At 45.3% G+C, this 20,079-nt stretch overlaps 1 protein-coding gene across 5 annotated transcripts; it reads right to left on the bottom strand.

Annotated features, from left to right (window-relative positions):
- Positions 1–278: 278 nt before the first annotated feature.
- LOC130373489 (uncharacterized) lies at positions 279–14,778 on the bottom strand. Of its 5 annotated transcripts, XM_056580024.1 has the most exons (12): positions 14,497–14,778; positions 13,724–13,933; positions 12,359–13,301; positions 12,057–12,270; positions 11,285–11,844; positions 10,903–11,112; positions 10,494–10,717; positions 10,156–10,321; positions 10,013–10,066; positions 9,576–9,816; positions 9,262–9,400; positions 4,008–8,071 (listed from the first exon to the last, which is right to left on the bottom strand). In XM_056580024.1, exons 5-8 carry the CDS (start codon positions 11,730–11,732, stop codon positions 10,256–10,258), a joined length of 948 nt encoding a protein of 315 aa, XP_056435999.1. In that variant the 5' UTR covers positions 11,733–11,844; positions 12,057–12,270; positions 12,359–13,301; positions 13,724–13,933; positions 14,497–14,778; the 3' UTR covers positions 4,008–8,071; positions 9,262–9,400; positions 9,576–9,816; positions 10,013–10,066; positions 10,156–10,255. The 5 variants fall into 5 exon arrangements, with proteins under 5 accessions (XP_056435997.1, XP_056435999.1, XP_056435995.1 ...); XM_056580022.1 differs by lacking the exon at positions 4,008–8,071 and adding an exon at positions 279–2,505 and having other exon boundaries at positions 12,359–13,933; XM_056580020.1 differs by having other exon boundaries at positions 12,359–13,933.
- Between the last annotated feature and the right edge of the window lie 5,301 nt (positions 14,779–20,079).

A 20,079-nucleotide genomic window follows, 5' to 3' on the forward strand; every position in this document is an offset into this window, starting at 1 on the left:
GCATGGGGAAGGGTCGTCAACGAGTTGTTACGACAGTGTTGTAAAATATCTACTACGAAACTGAAGGGGGCGCTGTGTAGAGAAATGTGCGTGCCAAAACCAAGAAAAAAGCGAAGAAATTCCCGAAGTTGCATAGTGGGCCTTTAATGTTAGTATAAAGAAAAAAAAGACCTTATGTTTTATGTTGTTTTATTTATGTTTTTGTTATAATGCACTCGTGCATGTTGCAGAAAATGTGCAACAGCGCCCCATGGGGTCACACTTTTTGGTGGGTCGCAGAATTCGGTGTAACACCAGCACCCTTTTAGGCGGCTCAATACCCCAATGGAGGAGTACTAAGAGACGAGTAAAAAAATTGCTTTTTCAAAATGCAATGCAATGCAAGGTTGGTTTTATTTCTAACATTATTCTATAAACAGACATTTAAATTTATAGTCTGTCGTTATAATTGATTTACCTCGGGTGTACTGTGGAGTGGGTAACACTGTTTTTGATAGCAGGCTAGCATTGCCCATTGACGTGCGCTAGCCTAGCAAGAGCGAACTCTGCAACTAGAAGGACTGAATGAAATGTGTTGAAAACTGTCTCCAGTGATAAAGAATACCAAAGCTCACTTGGGAATCAGGCCCTATGTCCACATTCCGAACTACCCCTTTAACCTTTGTGGAAAGCGTCTTCTGGTCAAGGAGAGATGAAAAGGTGCTTCCTTTCGAACATAGGAAAAGACAGCACTGTTTAAAATGAATTTGACACCACTCTTCCTAACCAACGTCATTGCACGACGGCGGGTATATAGCTGACCTCCAGCGTCTCTAGTGTGATACTACAATTTTCCAAAGAATGACTAAAACAAGCACTCATTGATTCATGCTTTCTTGTCGTATGATTTCAATCCGGTTATCGCCAACAGTGAGAATCACTTAGGTCGGACCTGGCCAACGGGAATATTTTAGGCCACTTGAATTCCAATTCACATGTGAAAAAAAAGAGGCTAAACTTATGTTGATGTTGAAATTAATTGCCCCCAGTAGTCTTTCTTAAATGTAAAGTTGGCATTTTCTTTTCTTATGGTGTATTCTATGTGCTTACTAACCAACAATCAAATATTTCATTCATATTCAAATAATTATGTTTCTGGAATTGGTATCCATTTCTGCTCGGACCCCGGTATTGGCTGTCATACTGCAGCCTATACCGTATAGGCTGTCATAGCCTATACCGTAAGTCGAAAACTCTTAAAATTGTCAGGTATGGTTAGCAATACCCCCCTCTACCCATAAACCCAAATTTGTGGTACTGCACCCAAAGGTGGCGCTATTGTATGGGGTCAGAACAGTCTCATTAATAATGAATGCACAGAGAAGGATTCACAAATGTATTTTGTGATTTATTTATAAATTACTCTCTTCTCACAAATACATTTCAATGCAGACATAAATGGATATCGGTATGTATAAATGTAAAATAAATCCATAAACAAAAATAAGTTTCACAAACACATTTCTGATCCACACACAAATGTACCTTGTTTCAAATAAATGTAATATAAATGTAACATAAATATATTAATTAAAAAAATATTTGCAATTTTCATCACAATGTATTTGGATGAGGTTACATTTATATACAAACTGTTAAACTTGTATTTACAAGACGTTTTTCATTTGTGAACTTATTTGCATTTGTGTGTGAACTGGTCTGTATTTATGTGTGGATTTTTGAGACTCTCCTGACGTCGCTTGATTCACAAATGCATTTTTTTCAACAAGGAACTCTCTGTAGCCAATCAGATGCCTCCCTCGTTTTCAGCCAATCACAATTGGGTGAAACTGATCACGGGGCCGTGGCATCTGGAAGAAACTCCCCCGGGACGCACAGGGACTGGCCGTACACCAGCTCGGCCGATGAGGCTTGAAGATCTTCCTTGGGGGCAGAGCGAAGGCCCAGCGTAACCCATGGGAGGCGGTCAGCCCAGTCACTGCCCGTAAGGCTGGCCCTGAGAGCGGGCCTTCATGTCACGATGAAACCGCTCGCAAAGTCCATTGCTCTGTGGGTTATAGGCTGTGGTACGGTGGACCTTCACCCCCAGGACCCCGGCGACCGCAGACCGCTACGATGTGAACTTCGGACCCCGGTCCGAGGAAAGGTCGGACGGTGTGCCGAAACGGGCCACCCAAGCCATAATGATCGCCCGGACAACTTCCGCTGATGTAGTGGAGGACAGGGGAACCACTTCTGGCCACCTGGTGGTCCTGTCCACCATGGTGAGGAGGTAGGTGTAACCACGGGAGGGGGAAAGTGGGCCCACCAGGTCTACATTCACATGGTCAAAACGTCTCTCTGGCACTTTGAAGGGTGCCAAGGGGGCCTTAGTATGACGAGTCACCTTTGCACGCTGGCACGCCACAGACAGCAGCCCAGGCCCTGACGTCCCTCCGCAGGCCCGGCCAGACGAAATTGGCCCCCACCAGCTTCGCAGAGGCCTTCACCCCCGGGTGGGAAAGGCTGTGGATAGTGTCAAAGAACTTACACCCCCAGCCAGCAGGTAGGGCTGGGCGATATGGCCTAAAAAAAGAATCCCCGTTTTTTCACAAAAAATCAGATTTTCGATTTAAATCGATTTACATAAAAAGGCATTATGGCAGGCCCTGCCATTGTAAACAGTGTAACCTGTAACATTACATAAAATGTAAAATATATAAATAAAATATTTCTGTAAACATCAAATATTACTAATGATAAGAGGTAGTTCTGATAAAGTGCCAACATAACATTCAAACTTTCAACATGTGTTCATAAATATACAGTGTTTTGCAAACGGTAATTGCCTTAAAAAAAAGGGAATAGTAACGGGAGAAGAATGAGAAAGACACACACGCAGCTCTTTCCTTCACTCTTCTGTATTGAATGAGGAAAAGGAGCGCGATCCCCCTACTGGAGCCCCGAGGCATTACCAACAGATCGACGAATTACCAACAGATCGACGAATTATTAAACCACACAGATATATTTCAAATGAATTATGTTTACCTCAAAATAGATTATACATGTATGAATAAATTGTTGCATACAACTTGTCACACTCGCTCTCATGTTTGTGTATCACTTTGGTAAATGCGCGCTCTGTGCGGGGGGAGGGCTGAGCCCATTCCGAACTACGGGAGCTGAGAGGGAAGCGTTAGCGGATGTTGAAGAGAAAACCGATTTTCATTTAAACAAGTCGACGTGAGCTACACACTCGAGTTAATCGATAAAATCGGTTTATCGCCCAGCCCTACCAGCAGGTACCATGGGACGCGGTTGGCCGGTGGAGACGTCGCAGAGGAGTGTAGCATCGAAGGCAGCAGTAATTTCTGGGGACCAATCCAACATGTCCGCCGGCCTCCTGCCCCGCAAGGCGTCGTACAAGGGTCTCATGAGTTGGGCCGCATGGGGGAGGAAACGGTTGTAGAACTTCACCATGCCCAGGAACTCCTGCAGAGACTTCACAGTGGGCGGGCGTGGGCAACTGGCGACAGCGTCCACCTTGGCAGGGAGGGGAACGGCCCCCTGCGGGGTGACATGGTGGCCAAGGAAAGTGATGGATGACCGGCCCAACTCGCATTCGGCCAGGTTGACGATTAGACCATGCTCACTGAGCCTATCGAACAGCTGCCGTAGACGCGTCAGGCGGTCGTCTGCTGACGCACTGGCCATGAGAATGACGTCCAAGTAAACAAACAGGAACGGCATGTCCCGCAGCACAGTGTCCATGAGGCGCTGAAACGTCTGCGCCGCACCCTTGAGGCCAAAGGGTGTGATGACTGCCGTCTTGGGGACATCCTGCAGGCGGACGGCACCTGATGGTAACCGCGCACCAGGTCCACCTTCAAAGATGGCGGCGCCGGCCAGGTGGGCGGAGAAGTCCTTAATGTGCGGCACTGGGTACCGTTCGGCGGTGGTGGCGTTGTTTAGGCGACGGAAATCTAGGGCCCTATGAAATCCGCGATAACGAAAACGCGGACGGAATCACGGAATTGGACAATACAAACGGAATCAACTGATACATTTTTTTAATTTATTTTTTTTATTATTTTATTAAGCAGGAAAGTATTAAAAGTAACAAAGTTACAATTTAAAACGGGCCTGTCTTAGTAAAATAACTGATTTCCAGCAGGTTCCTGTTCTTCAGCACATATAACATGCAACAGGGACAAGGCACATCAGACGTCACATTTACAATATGCAGCGGAATTCGCCATTATTTTGGTGAAATTCAGTTTCGAGGGAAAAGGGAAACAACACAGGTGACATTAAGGTCAGTGAATGTTTAGCAGTCACTCGCAACAATGTTAAAAAAAAATCCCTGGTCCACCACGCAAACAATAGGTCCCGCTCCTAACAAGAAGCCGAAGAAGAAGTTGAAGCGCCCGTAATTCGGTTCTAACCCCAAATTCAGAGCCGAACAATATCCAAAACACTTCCATCACTCAGGTGTTTTGTAGAATGTGTCAACATACTATCGATTGGAAACGCAAAGATACGTGCGATGACCACTTGAAGTCCAAAATCCATATGAAAAACAATGAACGCCGTAGCCAGGGCACGCCCCTTCAAACAACAATTTGAGTTTATAAAAAAAGAGTTTATAAGCACTTTAATATTTATGTCATGTTTTTATTTGAAGCACTAAAAACAGTGCAATGTTGTGATGTTTTAATAAAAGTAGTCTTCTATCTGATTAAATTGTATTAGTTCGCACTTATTTGACACTCGTTCTGATGATTTTAAGTGTAAAAACTGAATTAATGAAAATTATAACGGAAAAAACGGAATTTTGAAAAAAATAAAACGGAATTTTGAAAAAAATAAAACGGATTTCATATGGCCCTAGAAATCACTACAGGGACGCCAACCGCCATCAGCCTTGGTCACCATGAGCAGGGGGGAGGCCCACGGACTTTTGGAACGTGCACAATGCCGAGGCTGCCTTGTTCTTTTTGGAAAAAGTCTGCCGAATCAGGATCGCTTTAACTCACATTATTTGGTAATGTTTTTGCCCAGTCTCTATGAAGCAAAAGGAGGGGAATTGTATGGGCACGCGTGGAGATACAATTAATAGGGCATCTGAAGGATGCGTTACCTGGAGCGTTCTAGCCCCTGGGCTATGTGTTGTGACTTATCTACTCGGCAGGCGTGGACTCAGTTATGTGCTCTGATTGGCTAAGCATGGTGCTGAACTCCCGCCCCCCTGGATACCCGTATGTGTCTTTATGCTGTCCCTTGCGGCTATGTGTTGGCATTGCAACTTTGTTTGTGGCTATGTGTGGGAATTACACTTGTTCTTGTGGCCTTGAGCGTCTGGGTCTCTCGAACATCTTGACTGCTCGTATCTCTAGAATTGACACATGATGAATGGCCTCCTTTATGAGCTGGACGCCTCCCTAGGCTCCGGATCCCTCCTTAGCATGGGAAAGAAGCCTCTTTTAATTGGCAAGGGCATATGTGGCCTTGGTATGAGTGTGTGAATTATGTTACAATTCCCTCCTTGGTCATCTCAGATGACCATCCTACAAGCAATATAAAAGTATCAAAGTATAATATTGGATCCTCATTGGATCATCGGCCTGTGACCTTCAGCACTCACTGGATCGGCTGGCGGCCGAGTGTGAAGCGGCTGGGATGAGGATCAGCACCGCTAAATCTGAGGCCATGACTCTTAACAGGAAACCGGTGGATTGCTTACTCCGGATAGGAAATGAGTCCTTAGCCCAAGTGAAGGAGTTCAAGTACCTCGGGGTCTTGTTCGCGAGTGAGGGTACTATGGAGCGTGAGATTGGCCGGAGAATCGGAGCAGCGGGGGCGATATTGCGTTCGCTTTACTGCACCGTTGTTACGAAAAGAGAGCTGAGCTGCAAGGCAAAGCTCTCGATCAACCGGTCGATCTTCGTTCCTATCCTCACCTATGGTCATGAGGGTTGGGTGATGACCGAAAGGACGAGATCGCGGGTACAAGCGGCCGAGATGAGTTTTCTCAGAAGGGTGGCTGGCGTCTCCCTTAGGGATAGGGTGAGAAGCTCAGCCATCCGTGAGGAACTCGGATTAGAGCCGCTGCTCCTTTACTTAGAAAGGAGTCAGCTGAGGTGGTTCGGGCATCTGGCAATGATGCCCACTGGGCGCCTCCCTTGGGAGGTGTTTCAGGCACGTCCAGTGGGGAGGAGACCTCGGGGAAGACCCAGGACTAGGTGGAGAGATTATATCTCAACACTGGCCTGGGAACGCCTCGGGATCCCCCCGTCAGAGCTGGTCAATGTGGCCCGGGAAAGGGAAGTCTGGGGCCCCCTGCTTGAGCTGCTCCCCCCGCGACCCGACCCCGGATAAGCGGATGAGGATGAGGATGAGGATAATAGTATAATAGTATAAAGCAAAACACAAAAATATCATGGCTACATTACCATGCAACAATCATCAAAACCACCAACCAACCCGCACAATCAGGCAGGCCGGAGGGTCACATGGAATACACAGTGGGCTACAAGCCTCACTCAACAACTAAGCAGTAGACATACAATCACCATGTCATATAATCATCACTAAATTAGTAGTCACACAATCGTCACTAAATCAGTAGTCACACAATCATCACTAAATTAATAATCAAAAATACCTCATGCAACATTTAGGAAAACAGTAATCAAAAATAGGTCATGCAATCATCAACCATAGATCTAAAAAGGCACACATATAGGTTTAACTAAAAGATAAAAATAAAAAACACACCAAATACCTCTACGAAGAAAAATGTAACATCATGTAGAGTCCCATCCACTCCCCCCATTGGTTGTTTATAATCACAAAATCATAACATGCATATGTCCACAGACTATTATGTCCGACCATGGCCCCCTATCACAGATATTTATTCCACCGTTCGCTTTTACGGAAAGTAGCACAAAATCACTCAACATATATCCGGAGGGAGACAACCGCGGGCAACAATCCATTTCTCCTATGTCGTGGTTCATGAACTTCTGGGGTTATCTCAACCATGGCTGAGATAACCCCAACTAGAGTCTCGTTGTGGAAATAACAGACGTCAAAAAACCGACACGTTATGCGCCATAACACAAACAGAAGAACGGTTATCCAAATAACAAAGAAGTGTACAACACTTGCGTTACAGTGTGTGTATTCACACACACAAACGTGGCGCTCGCACGGTCGTAGCTCATTGTCTCATTGGCGGGCCAAATTCTCTGGGTGAGCAAGGCAGAGAAAGGGGAGGTAACTTGGCCCCTTATGACGACATATGGGGCCAAATTCGGAATCTGAGCATCTGAGCTTTCACTTTTCAAAGGCGGAGCAGGATACCTAGGCTGTTTCCCAAAGTGAAGGCTGCAGCCTTGCTAGGACGCGTCCTTGCTAGTCGCGTCCTATGGAGATGAGACTAGAATGCTAGCTCGAGTGCTTCCTAGCGTTTGTAACGTCGGACTTTGGGAACGACTTGGTAGTGTGGAAGCGCTTCTGTTTTTAATACTGCGTGTCCGCTTGTACACACATGTGCGCTTATGAATAAAACATGGCAGCAATCAAGCTGATCGATATTTATTTGACTTTTGTCTGTTATGAATGCGGTCATGTCTCCTTCGCATGGAGCCTCTTTGGGGAAGTCACAAAAGCTTTGTTGTGGTTGATCGAATTGTCTTTATTAAAAGGAAAATCCAATTTTTATAAAACTAAGTGAAATTGTCTGAGAACTTAATTCATGCATCACATTTACAGTACGGTTGATTACTATTATGCAGGGGGGAAAAGACAAAGAAAGATGATAAACGTGTATTTATTTGGATATATTATTTAACTGATCTGACTCATTCATTCATATATGCCTACAATCTACCAGTGCTTTGAACACATAATTATATCATATCAAATACAATTATATACGTTCATTAAAAATTACAAACATTGCAAATGATCGGTTGTGCATTAATTTTACAACATTGGATAGTGGCACTATCCCTTCCACCGGCAAACAAATGTTTGTGCGCCACCCAAAGGCGCACAAAAGCCTCCGTTTGCTGGGCTGACCCTAAAAAAAACGATTCAACACAAACATAAATAGGTATACATAATAAATAATGTAATATTGTGAGCGAGTAAATTTACATTGGTGACAGTGGTGTTAAACACCAGCTACGTCCATGCAAAATATAGCAACGTATCATTAAGTTGCAAAAACGTTTGAAAAGTGGCACAGGTCTTTAGGCTTGATTATTTGCATTAACATGATGAATCTATAAAAAGCAATACGGCACAAAATATTTCTGAAAACTAATATAACTTCACTTCGTTTGAACGTGTACTTCTCTGCCATTTTCAAGAACCCGCCCAGTGAACGCAGAGGATTGTGGGTCGTTTTGGCTCGTCTAGGATGCAGCGATGCATCCTTGAAAAATCTCGGAATTCTCAAAAACAAAGGACTCAAAAATGGCGCGGCTTTCGAGTGTCCTCAACATTGGAACAGTGCTTGTCGGCGTTCTATGACGTAGCGTCCTTAAAAGGGCGGCCGTTGAGCATGCTTCCTTGACATTGGGAAACAGCCCTAGTGCTCGTTTTGCACCTTATGCCATTTCTAGCTACTGGGGGACCATAGGGAGGCTAGGGAAACTCATATTAATGTTAGAAAACCTCATAAAGTGACATTTTCATGCCATGGGACCTTTAAGGCCCGTAGTATAGAGCGTTGTGATTGGTCAAGTGCATGTTTGGGGATGCCAAACAATGGGGGGATTTATTGGTGTGTTCGTACACCAGCCTTAAGGGCTGATTATGGTTCCACGTCGACGTAACGCAAGGACCTGTTTTGGTTCTCTGTCGGGTTTTGAGAAGGGTCTGGCTGCAGTCTGTAGGACATGGACATCCACATCCAACTGCTCAACTGCTACTTCACTCAATCCCGTCTTCCAATTGTCGCGAACACAGCAGCTCTGGGGAGGCATGGTTTATCCCCGGGCGTGGGAAAGTTTCAATCTCTTTCAATCTCTTCTTTCAATACAAAAACCTAACCCTAACCCTAACCACTACCTAACCCTAACCCTAACCACTACTACCCTAACGCCTGATTTCCACCAGGGACGTACGCGCCGCGGAACGGCTGTGAACTCTGCCCTGCGTCAATCCCCACCGGGCGCGTAACGGCAGTGTAGCGCTTTGCGCTGCCTTGCGAGCCAGCCGTATTCACACGAGATCACGCGATAATCCTAAACCTAATGTACTCACCTCATGTGCATGTTGCACAGGGGCAGCCGGGAGAGTGTTTATTGAAGGGAGAGGATCCTTGGCCAGGTATAGCTGTTGAGGGAGGACATTGCCTTGCAGCAGCATGTTCCTGTCCTTCCTCTTGTCCCTCCTAAGCAGCCTACAAGACAAACATTCATTATTTTATATGTGTAAGCCTATCCTCCCTCCCTAAGGTCATTACATACAGTGTATTACATATTTTCTAACAAGCATGCAGGTGGAGGTTTTTCTTGAGTTTAAATATTTACAGACTGTCTTGGCTGTATGGGGAAGGTAAATGAAATAACACATACCATGCAGAGACCGTGGTGTTGTTCACCGGCACCAGAGCCAGCGCCGTCTGGACCTGCTGTCCTCCAGCAGCTGTCTAATGTGGCTGTAGATGCTCACAATTGACCGAGGGATGGGCAGGGTTTTCCCCCTCGTGTCCTTGGGCCTGTAGCGTGACTGCTCAAACTCCTTGGCGTGTCTGAGGCAGTGGTGACCCTGTGGTGTTCGGGATCCTGGGCTGCTTGGCCGTGAGTCATGTATAGTCTGTGGGAGAGAAGTATGATATGATCTGGACTGTGAACAAGGATGTAAAGTCGTGAAGAACCAAGTAACAATGTCAATAGGGATTGCAATAAAGTAGTTAACTTTATTTATTAAGTTAACACTTAATAAATACTTTTCACAGTGACATGTGCTGTCTCTTAATCAATGATTTGTATTGAACCAAAATGATAGCAACCAAAATGATAGTCCTCCTGATGCCTGTCCTTTCTTTCTAGCCTTCTGGGTGTAGCTAAACGGTGAAAGAGACATCCATATTCTTCATTCATTCCATGGAATGTATGTTTAATTCTGGTGTACAAAATAATTACTATTTTGTACCTTGAATGCTTCTTGTCCATGTCATGGAGAGCTGTATATAGCTGGACTATGTCCGCTTCCTCCTTCAATGACAAGGCACTGATGGTGCGATTCAAGCCAACTAGGTAGCCTGCCAAGTTATCAACCGCATCCCATCCCACAACGCCCTTGAGTCACATTGGCTGGTCTGAAAATTTATAAGTGAGAAAAAGAAAAACCAAGCAAATAAATGTACACTCTTGTTTCTAATATGTAAGCAATGCTGATTTTACATTCATTTATCTTATTAAAATGTAACCACATTTACTTCAGTTAAATTTTGTGTTTTTGAGTAAGGTGTTATAGAAAGTGTTATTGACCTGTGTGACGAAGGGTCCGGGTTCAGCGTCACCCACCACAGCACCTGGAGGATCACCAGCCCCTATCGCAGCTGACTGACACAGAATGTCAGTCATGCTGATGGTGTCATCCGGCTCATCCTCCTCCTCAAGTACCTGCGAGGAGACCTCAGGGACCTGATTTGGAGCCAGCAGGTCACCTCTGTTGGTCTGGGCCAATAAATACTCAACTGCTATGCCCTCGCCTGTAACCAGTAAAAACACAAAGATGAAGAAAGGACATACATACAAACATCCGTCTCTTACATGAATAGCACAATCTTCGCGCAAACGAAATGCATGTCCTCTGAATAGGGGGGGTGCCTAAGAAAAAGAGGAGGAGGGGATGTAATACTTAGGTCAATCAGTGTTGCTCTGAGATCTCTCTTACTAGTAGGTTTCCCGGGTGGAGTGAACTCTGGTAGAGTAGAACCAAGAACGCGCTGGCTCAAGTTGCTAAGATGGGACATCAAGCGGACATCGAAGCTTCTGAGGGTTGAGGCCCCCTCCACATCTACTGCCCCCTTGGCCCGGCCCATGTTCCACCTCGATACTCCCTCCAGCATGTACATCTGTGTATGAACAGCATTGCACCGCCAGCCTAAGGAACAATAAATACTATGTTTAGTCAACCATTATTGTAAAGTGAATACACATGAATACCCGACAGTGGTCATTTTGTTATTTCGAATAATTACAACACATTCTCTGTCCTAACAGAAAAGAACATTAAAAAAAGACATACAATGCAGTATGTCTTGATGCAAATGTACCTGGAATAAAAGCACACTGGTGTCGGTGAAAACTCTCCAGGGAGGAGGACCCCCTACCACACCTTAGGATGTCCAGCTCTTTGCCGCCCTTCTGGAGTGTCCCCACCTTCGTGTACAGTGCAACACCTGCAGGGTCTTGGAGGCACTCCAGGAGCTTCTGCTGCACTTCCCAGACATGGCGCATGCTGTCATGGCTCACCAGACGCAGCCCTGTAGTGTCTGTCAGCTCCCACACTGATTCCAGCAGCCCTGAAATCATGCCCCGTATCTCCTCCACTCCACGGGTCCTCCTCCTGCAGTGCCTCTTCAGTTCGCCTGGACTGATGGCGGCCATGAGCTGTTCCTCAGTGGGAGCATGCCCGCTGTGGCTGCTCTTCCACTCTGCTCTCTTGGCCTCCTTCAGGCGTTGCACATCCTCCTGGTCCCATGCAAAAATGCAGGAGTGCATTTTTGGTGGTGTTCTGTTGTGAGGCCGCAGTTAAAGCGTCTCATAAAGTGGAAGCTGTCCAAGCGCACTGCAGATTTCCATGGGTGAAACAGCTTAGCCACTGAAGACACACCTGTAAAAAACAACATAATTACATAGACCAACCTAACCCTGTGTGGGGTTACACCATGATTAAGCAAATTCCCAATTGCCTGTACCACTTCCATACATTTATAACAAATGGTTGTGTGTGTCTGTGTGTGTGTGTGTGTGTGTGTGTGTGTGTGTGTGTGTGTGTGTGTGTGTGTGTGTGTGTGTGTGTGTGTGTGTGTTTTTTTCACCCACCTGACTGGCTGCAGCAGTCTCGGTCGACATAGATGGCCTCAGGTTCAGCTTGGCCTGCATTCTTGTACCGAGGGACGACGCCTTGGCACAACTCTTCCAACCCTGCACCTTCACCCGACGTCAGAACAGAGTTCAGGACCTGGCCAAACTCGTTTCCGATATTGGATATCCATGCAGCACTGTCCCCGATCCCGCCAGCCAGCTTCTTGGTGATCTGTAAAACAAACACAAGCACTAAGAAGTAAACCAATTTCCCGTTTTGTAATTATACATGTTATATTTTATATAGTTTTTACCCTAACCTTCTTTGTTGAATCCATCTTCAGAATTCTACCATAGGTAGAAGTGATCACTCCCTTCATCTCATCCAGATGGCTGAGAATGTCGTCCGAGTGGACCGTCTCATCCATTGAGCAAGTGGAAGGGGCCTGAAGGTTGGTGGAGGAAGATAGACAGCTGCAGAGGGGATGAAGGTAGCCATCTTCTTGTGGCGCTCACAGTCCGAGAGGTAGCGGATGGTCTGCCGTGCCCACTCCTCACTGTGCGCTTCTTCCATTGCAGACTGGACGTAGGAGGAACTGTTTCCACTGGTCCTTGGCTTGAGGAAAGTCACAGCTTTCCTGTCCAGAGCCAGCTGGGTTGTGAGGACAGCGGGGAACAGGCTCCTGTGTGCCACATCCAACTGGGAGAGAATATCCTGGCTCCCTTGGCAGACTAAGAGTGAAGGGTTCGAACACCTTCTGCAACGTGGATAGTCCCCTCCCACTAGGTAGTAGCGGCTATCCACATCAATCACCTCCCTGACCTTTCTATATATACCGGAGCTGTTCATTTTAAGGAAATCCCCCACATCCTCATGGGTGCCCAGATGAACAGCCACTGCCGGTGGTACCACCCAGGCTCAGGACGAGAGGGTTTGGGCTCCAGTGGGGGGTGAAACCAGCAGGCTTCAAATTTCTGCTTCAGCTGACCTGTAGGCTCATATAGGCACTTTGCAATCCACACCTGATCTGCTTCCTGGATTACTTTCCGAAATTGATCGGGAAGAAAACCTTTCCAAACTACTGGAGTTGGTTTAGGTGGAGTTGCAGTGTGGTGTGGCGTGGCACAGCTATTTGAAGGAGGGAGCAGAGATGACGTTGGCATCGGTGGTAGTAGTGTGTGCTTCGGTGGTGATGGCGTTGGCTTCGGTGTTTGTACTGTTGGCTTTTGCATTGATGGCATAACGAATCCTGCATAGTGAACCTGTTGAATATGGTTCAAAAGATCAACAGTACCCTGCACCTTGGCCCCACAGGTGTCACACGGCTCCTGAGTATGGTGGTCAAACAGGTGCTCTGAAAACTGTGCTGCCTCCACAAGCTGGTTGCACCCGTAGCACTGTACTTCCTGTCCCGCCCTGCCTCTGTCTCAACTACTCCTGCCTCCCTGGACCCAGCTCCTGATGACAGATCTGCTGGCTGGGGGAGGGTACACAAAGAGGGGCCATGCTACATACACCTAAGAATCCTACACTACTAGTTTTCTCCAGTTGTTAAAATACATCAGGCATTACTGCAAAATTACTGAAGCCCACCAGAGGAAAAAACAAGCAAACCTGTAAACAATCAATCAGTAAATAACTCACTTACCTTGTGGAACCCACAGGGGAAAATAATTTCACATACCTTGTGGAACCCACAGGAGCACTGAAGGCTTCTCCCGAACAGATCCTTACTAGCACTATGGCTCTGCAGGGGGCAAGCATCGATGCTCTCCAAGGCCTTTTTCCATTTCTTGGCCCCTGCCCGTTTGCCAGTCGAGAAGCGGTATTGGCCCTGGGCATATTTTATGCAGAGGTCCCTCCAGTAGCTGTCTGGCTTTCCTGTGTTAGTCATCTGCGAAATAAAACAGGTTAATGTCGAGCTAGTCTATGTGTGTGTACAGACAGACCGAGTGGAGGAAATTATTATTGTGTGTGTGTGTGTGTGTGTGTGTGTGTGTGTGTGTGTGTGTGTGTGTGTGTGTGTGTGTGTGTGTGTAGGTAGGTATTTTTTGCAGTACTGTTTTATTATTGTTAATAATTAAACTTGGCACAAGCATGTCATAGGCTACATCTGGACACATCTGCACTCTGCCCCAACATATAAACAGGCTCCATTACCGGAGGGGACGAACCCTGGCACAATTATTTCACATCACAAGACATCACTAAACGGCAAATAAATAAGTTATTATTGGTCTTCTGATTCTATCATATCGCCAATATCCTCACCCTGCTGGCCGTAGCCACACAGTGCTAGTATGCACAGCAGTCAGAAGCTCCGTTAGCAAAGTGGCCACGTAACAAGAAAGTTGAAATACAAAGTTGAATATCATGCTGCCGGGACGAGAAATGAAATCGTTAACCGTTTTGTTTTTTATGGTGTTGCTTTTATGAGTATTAATCAAGTTTCCAAACCTTTTTCCCCGAGTCTGTTGTGATGCGGTGGAAAATAATGGCTGCCACTCTAAAGCGATAACCACCATGATAACCACACCTCCTCGGTCACGTGACCTACACAGTTCGGAATCAGTGTTCGGACCGTGTTCGGACCTTGTTCGGACCTTGTTCGGACCTTGTTCGGACCTCGATTGAAACACTTTGATCTCGATAGGAATGTGTTCGGACCTCGTTCGGAATTGTTCGGACCTTTTCTAATGTGTTAGGACCTCGGAGACAGTCCAGAAACTGACAGGTAGTTTACCAGACAAACAATGCCAGACTGTAAAGGGGGTACGAAATGAAACGAGGTACTGAGCATCAGCCTTTTGAAGACGAGCGAGGGCTGCTGGTAGCATATGCTGCATAAAAAAAAAAGAGAAGCGCCCAGAGGAGAATTGCATCTGCCAAATCCTGACCACAAGTAAACACTAGCGAAGGACCAATGTAGACTTCACTCGTTGCAACATCATAAGCAAATTGCCCGCAAATAATATCCCCTACAATTTAGGATAATCACACAGGTTATGCGAGAACATATTTATGTCAGGATAGGCCTACCAGGCTCTCAATCAGACAAAACAACTATAACCACATTGGCATAGCAATCGCACCGTGTATGGAAGCATATATGTAGCAAAATTCAAATGGCAATGCAATTTGCAATTACATTATGCAATTGACAATTCATTATGCAATTTCTAAATACGTTATTCAAAGTGTATTTTGATATGCAAAGTAACGATGCAATCCTCAATTAAATTTGCAAAAGTTATAACAATACAAATAGAATAACATTTTGTCAAATTCTTTGAGTTCCTTTATTCAAATTGAAAAGCTATAGCTTCCCCGTGATTGCAATCCACTTCGCCACGCTCCGTGTGTTGCGATATTCAAATGACATTTCAATCCGCAAAACGAACGCTTTGCAAAAGATTTGGCAAAACGGAATCCAAAACGTTTTCCAAAAAGTCAATATGCAAAGTGGCAAACGTATAAGCCAATCAGCGTCCGGGCGGGAACTACGTCACTTTACGTCAACGTGAACATTTCCTTGTTCACGTTCACTTCTAGTTCGTATGTGTCAGGTCCATGGTCACCAATGGAGATTATTGATACGCTCCGAAGTTTGGCCGATGATGTGGAGAACAATCGTGTTGAAGACACAGATGCAGTAGATAGAGTGCGTGTTCTGGGAGATAGGATAGATATCCTCACTGGTACGTTCTGACGCCAGTGTGGTAAACACAAAGATTTCCCAAGTGCTACAGGCACTGGGTGCGAAACATAGGGTCGGGAGCGTCGGGAGACCCACCGCGGAGATGGGACTCTCTAAATCGCCACTTCGACCTGGGCGGGACATTACGTCCTACGTCACTCGCTATGGTTTTGCATGTGTGCGCGTAGCCGTTTGTCTCAGGGATCTGTGCACGAACTCCCTTGCACTACAGATTACGAGCGTCAGTGTCGTACGCGATGGAGGGTGGGTGACATTCCTACAGTCTGTGATGATAGGCTATATTTCTACAAATTACTTGCTATTACTAGCGATTAACATGACGAAACAACACGAACTAAGCTAACATTAGACTATAGCCATACCAGATAACGCCATACCAGCTAACCCTAACTATTTCTATTAAACTCTGAACCATTTTGCAACAGGCAACTGTGTGTTGGTGTGTCTTATTGCTTCCCACGTCTGCGTCTGCGTCTGCATCTTTCCCACTCCAGTGCCCTATACCACGAAGCTCGCTGAACATACCCAGGCTTTCTTGGGAAAACCTGGCTCGACAGAGCCGCAACTCGCAATCAGAGTTAAATGGTACCACGAAGCTCACTTTAGATTCAATTAGTTGAACCAGGTTTTCCGCTTTTGGTTCAGTGCGCGTTCACGTGAAAGGGGCGTTTTTTGCGTCATTTTTCTCACCTTTACGATAGATCAAGCTGTCTATATGCGTATAAGTGAAAATATTCTGCATATTGTCTGTAAAATAACTATGCCAAATGCAGAATTGTTCGCCATTAATCCAAATAGAATGATGATGATTTAAAAATGCATAAGCAACGTCCATCCTGCCTTATTCTATCATTTAGGGAATTCACTTTAAATACACCCTATGTAAGAAATGTATAGCATGTTTTCAACCGCCGAGAGGTAGCGGCTGTAGCGTAGTGGATTAGTATAAAGGCTGGTTTATGCTCGGTTACGTAAGCGTAAGCGCAAGCGCAAGAGGCCCTTGCGCGCCCTTGCGCCCCCCTTGCGCGACTTCTCACGTCTTGCGTGCGTCGGGCGATTTTTCTAGACTTGCGTCATTTTTTACGTAAGCTTTTACGCGAGCCGCCCAGCCTGCAAGGCTGTGATTGGTTTGCTGGTCTGGTTACTACTTCCTGTCTGGAGTATCACCCGGCAGGCTCATATACAAAAGCATTAACCTGAAGTGAAGTTAACTTTGCTGCCAACACATTATGTCGTTTTAAAATGTAGAGAGATATGCACATTTATACAACCCCAATGATCAACAACTTCATCACCCCTGTTCCTCTGTCTGTTGCCATCATTCACTGTGTATGGGGAGAACACGATCTGGCACATAAACAAACCAACGACTCCCACAGACAAAGACGTCATTCTCGAGGTCGTCTTCAACGAAAAACTTTCCTCCACATATTACTCCACCTACTGTTCTGGCGGTAAATTGCTTGGCAACACGCGCAACCTAAAAGGGAGCATGAATTGCTTTGAGTAAATTTTGCGCAACAACGTAACACCAACGCTGAAGCATGCAGCCGCCTTAAGACCCGAACGCCAGCGACCGGGGTTCAAATTCGCCGGTCTATCATCATGTATTTTACCCCCATAGATGTGGTGCCAGCACGGCCTTTAAAATATGGGTTCAAGTTCGAAATAAGCACAAAAATATAATTCCATAAGCTTTAGTGAATAAGCATTCCATATGCATGATAATTGGGACTTTTTAAGCTTCACATAAATTCGCGTCACTTGGGAGTCGAACCCCCCGCGCAGATATTCAAGACTGACGCGCTACCTCCACTCTAGCACTCTGTCACGGAGACACAATGCGCAACAGTAAGCATTGTCTACATAAGGTCCAAAAGGACGATCAAATAACGAACACCCTCTTATGAGAATCTGTATCTCTCATGAAGAACCCCAATTTCGTTGTTTGCACAATGACAATAAAGTCTGAAATCTGAATATCGTCAGACAATGCCAGGGAATCGGTTCTGTCCCGTAAAACCCTCTGTCTCCGGAGAGACGCCTGTACGAGAAGTGCGCAGAGGTCCACGGGAACACCCAGAAATGGTGACGCCATTGTCAGAGGAGGGGTTAGGAAGCTGCGCACGCCGATTTAAGTAGCCGATCTCCGGCTAGACTAAGCCGAAAAACTGCTCCCGACCAGGTTTGGTTGCGAGCATAAGTCACCATGGTGATACAGCGACGCTAAAAGAGATCGACTTTCGTGGTACAACTAACCCAGGCTTGGAGCTCAGCATACCTCGCTAACCCTCTAAGCGAGCTTCGTGGTACAGGGCCCTGGCTAATAGTTTCAACTTTTAATAATAATAATAATAATAATAATAATACATTTAATTTAGAGGCGCCTTTCAAGACACCCAAGGTGTCTTGAGTTAATGGTTCCATTGTTCCATTTTGTACTGTTTATCAGAAATGATCACCCTGTACCACACTGCTGACTTGTTGATGTTTTGTGAGCACTCACGCATTTCTCTAGGTATCTTAAGTTTCCTACTGGAGTCATCAAAACTTTGGACTTTGTTATTGTAAGAAATATTGTGTTGCAAAAACACTTTGTGTCTTACCCTTAGCGTTACCCTAACCTTAACCCCAGTAACATTTCTTCATCATAAACTACAAATTACGCAAAATGGCATACAAACGTCCAGTCCAATATGAAAGAAAAAAGCTAGCTTCATTAAGGAATCGAACCCCTTATCCCCGCGTTAATGAGTTGTTCTCTGACCACTAACCCATCAGGTCTTAGTACATTCGATTCAAGAGTTAACCACTTGACAATCTTTAAACTTCGGTTGCCTAGAAATTGTAAAGACAGTGATGTGTGTAAATTGTGCGAGTATCCGTCACTCGCGATGTGTGTGCAGTCCAAAATGAAAGAAAAAACCTTGCATCACTAGGGAATCGAACCCCCAATCATCAGTTGGTCGTTGGTAACTGTAAACAAAGAGATCGCATTTTGTTTAACTGCTAACTAACAAACGGGTTTATGCATTCACTGAACAAAGATTATGGAAATAAAAGACCACTTTTCCATCAGAAAAATCATCAGAACCGTTATTACCAACCCATAGACACTAAAGCCAAAACCTTTCTCACATGCACACCCATCGCGAGTGACGGCTATGCGCACACATGCACACCCATAGCGAGTGACGTAGGACGTAAAGTCCCGCCCAGGTCGAAGTGGCGTCGATTTAGAGAGTCCCCCGCGGAGATACCCTTGGAGGCAATAGAAAGTGACGTAGTTCCCGCCCAGACGCTTATTGGCTGATACATTTGCCACTTTGCATATTGACTTTTTGGAAAACGTTTTGGATTACGTATTGGAAAACGTTTTGCCAAATCATTTGCAAAGCGTTCGTTTTGCGGATTGAAATGTCATTTGAATATCGCAACACACGGAGCGTGGCGAAGTGGATTGCAATCACGGGGACGCTATAGCTTTTCAATTTGAAAAAAATCCTTACAAAAACAATGGGGATCCAACGTGTTGGCTTGGACCCCTAATAAAGGAACTCAAAGAATTTGACAAAATGTTATTGTATTTTTATTGTTATAACTTTTGCAAATTTAATTGAGGATTGCATTGTCACTTTGCATATTAAAATACACTTTGAATAACGTATTTACAAATTACATTATGAAATTGCATAATGCATTGTCAATTCCATAATTACTTATTGAATTGCAGATTGCATTGCCATTTGAATTTTGCTACATATATGCTTCCATAACTAGCTGCAATCTATATACAATGCATACTAGCTGGAGCACCAACCAGAATCAGATCACAATCGCTTAGGACCGTGGGTAACCTTTGGCCAGGTCATCACGAGCAAACAGAACCAATTTCTTACCTTATGTGGCCCTCCACATGCAGGCTAGATGATGTATCTATATCGTTATCCAGTGTCACAAACATGCTTTTTACAGGAAGCAAAAGGACCGCTTATTTTCTGAATAAAAATGTAAATTTTGGCTGTCTGTCTGAAACTTCTCCAGTGCGTTCACACCAAACGCGACGGGGCGACAAGATCCCATACAAAGTGAACGTAGAGACGCGTATCGGGCAAATTTTTTTGATTTGTTTTGATTTGTCGCGGCAAATTCGCTCGAGTTGAATTATTTCAACTTTGACGCGAAGTTTGCGTGATGACAGCCAATCAGCGTTCAACAGCGTGGCCACTGAGTGAAATGTGTAACGTAACAGCCAATCAGCGTTCAACTGTCAAACTCAGTGCAGTGCAGTCCGGGGTGAACTGCAGCATGGAGGAGAAAGT

This window comes from Gadus chalcogrammus, chromosome 20, assembly GCF_026213295.1.
Source record: "Gadus chalcogrammus isolate NIFS_2021 chromosome 20, NIFS_Gcha_1.0, whole genome shotgun sequence".
In the NCBI taxonomy this organism is placed as follows: domain Eukaryota; kingdom Metazoa; phylum Chordata; class Actinopteri; order Gadiformes; family Gadidae; genus Gadus; species Gadus chalcogrammus.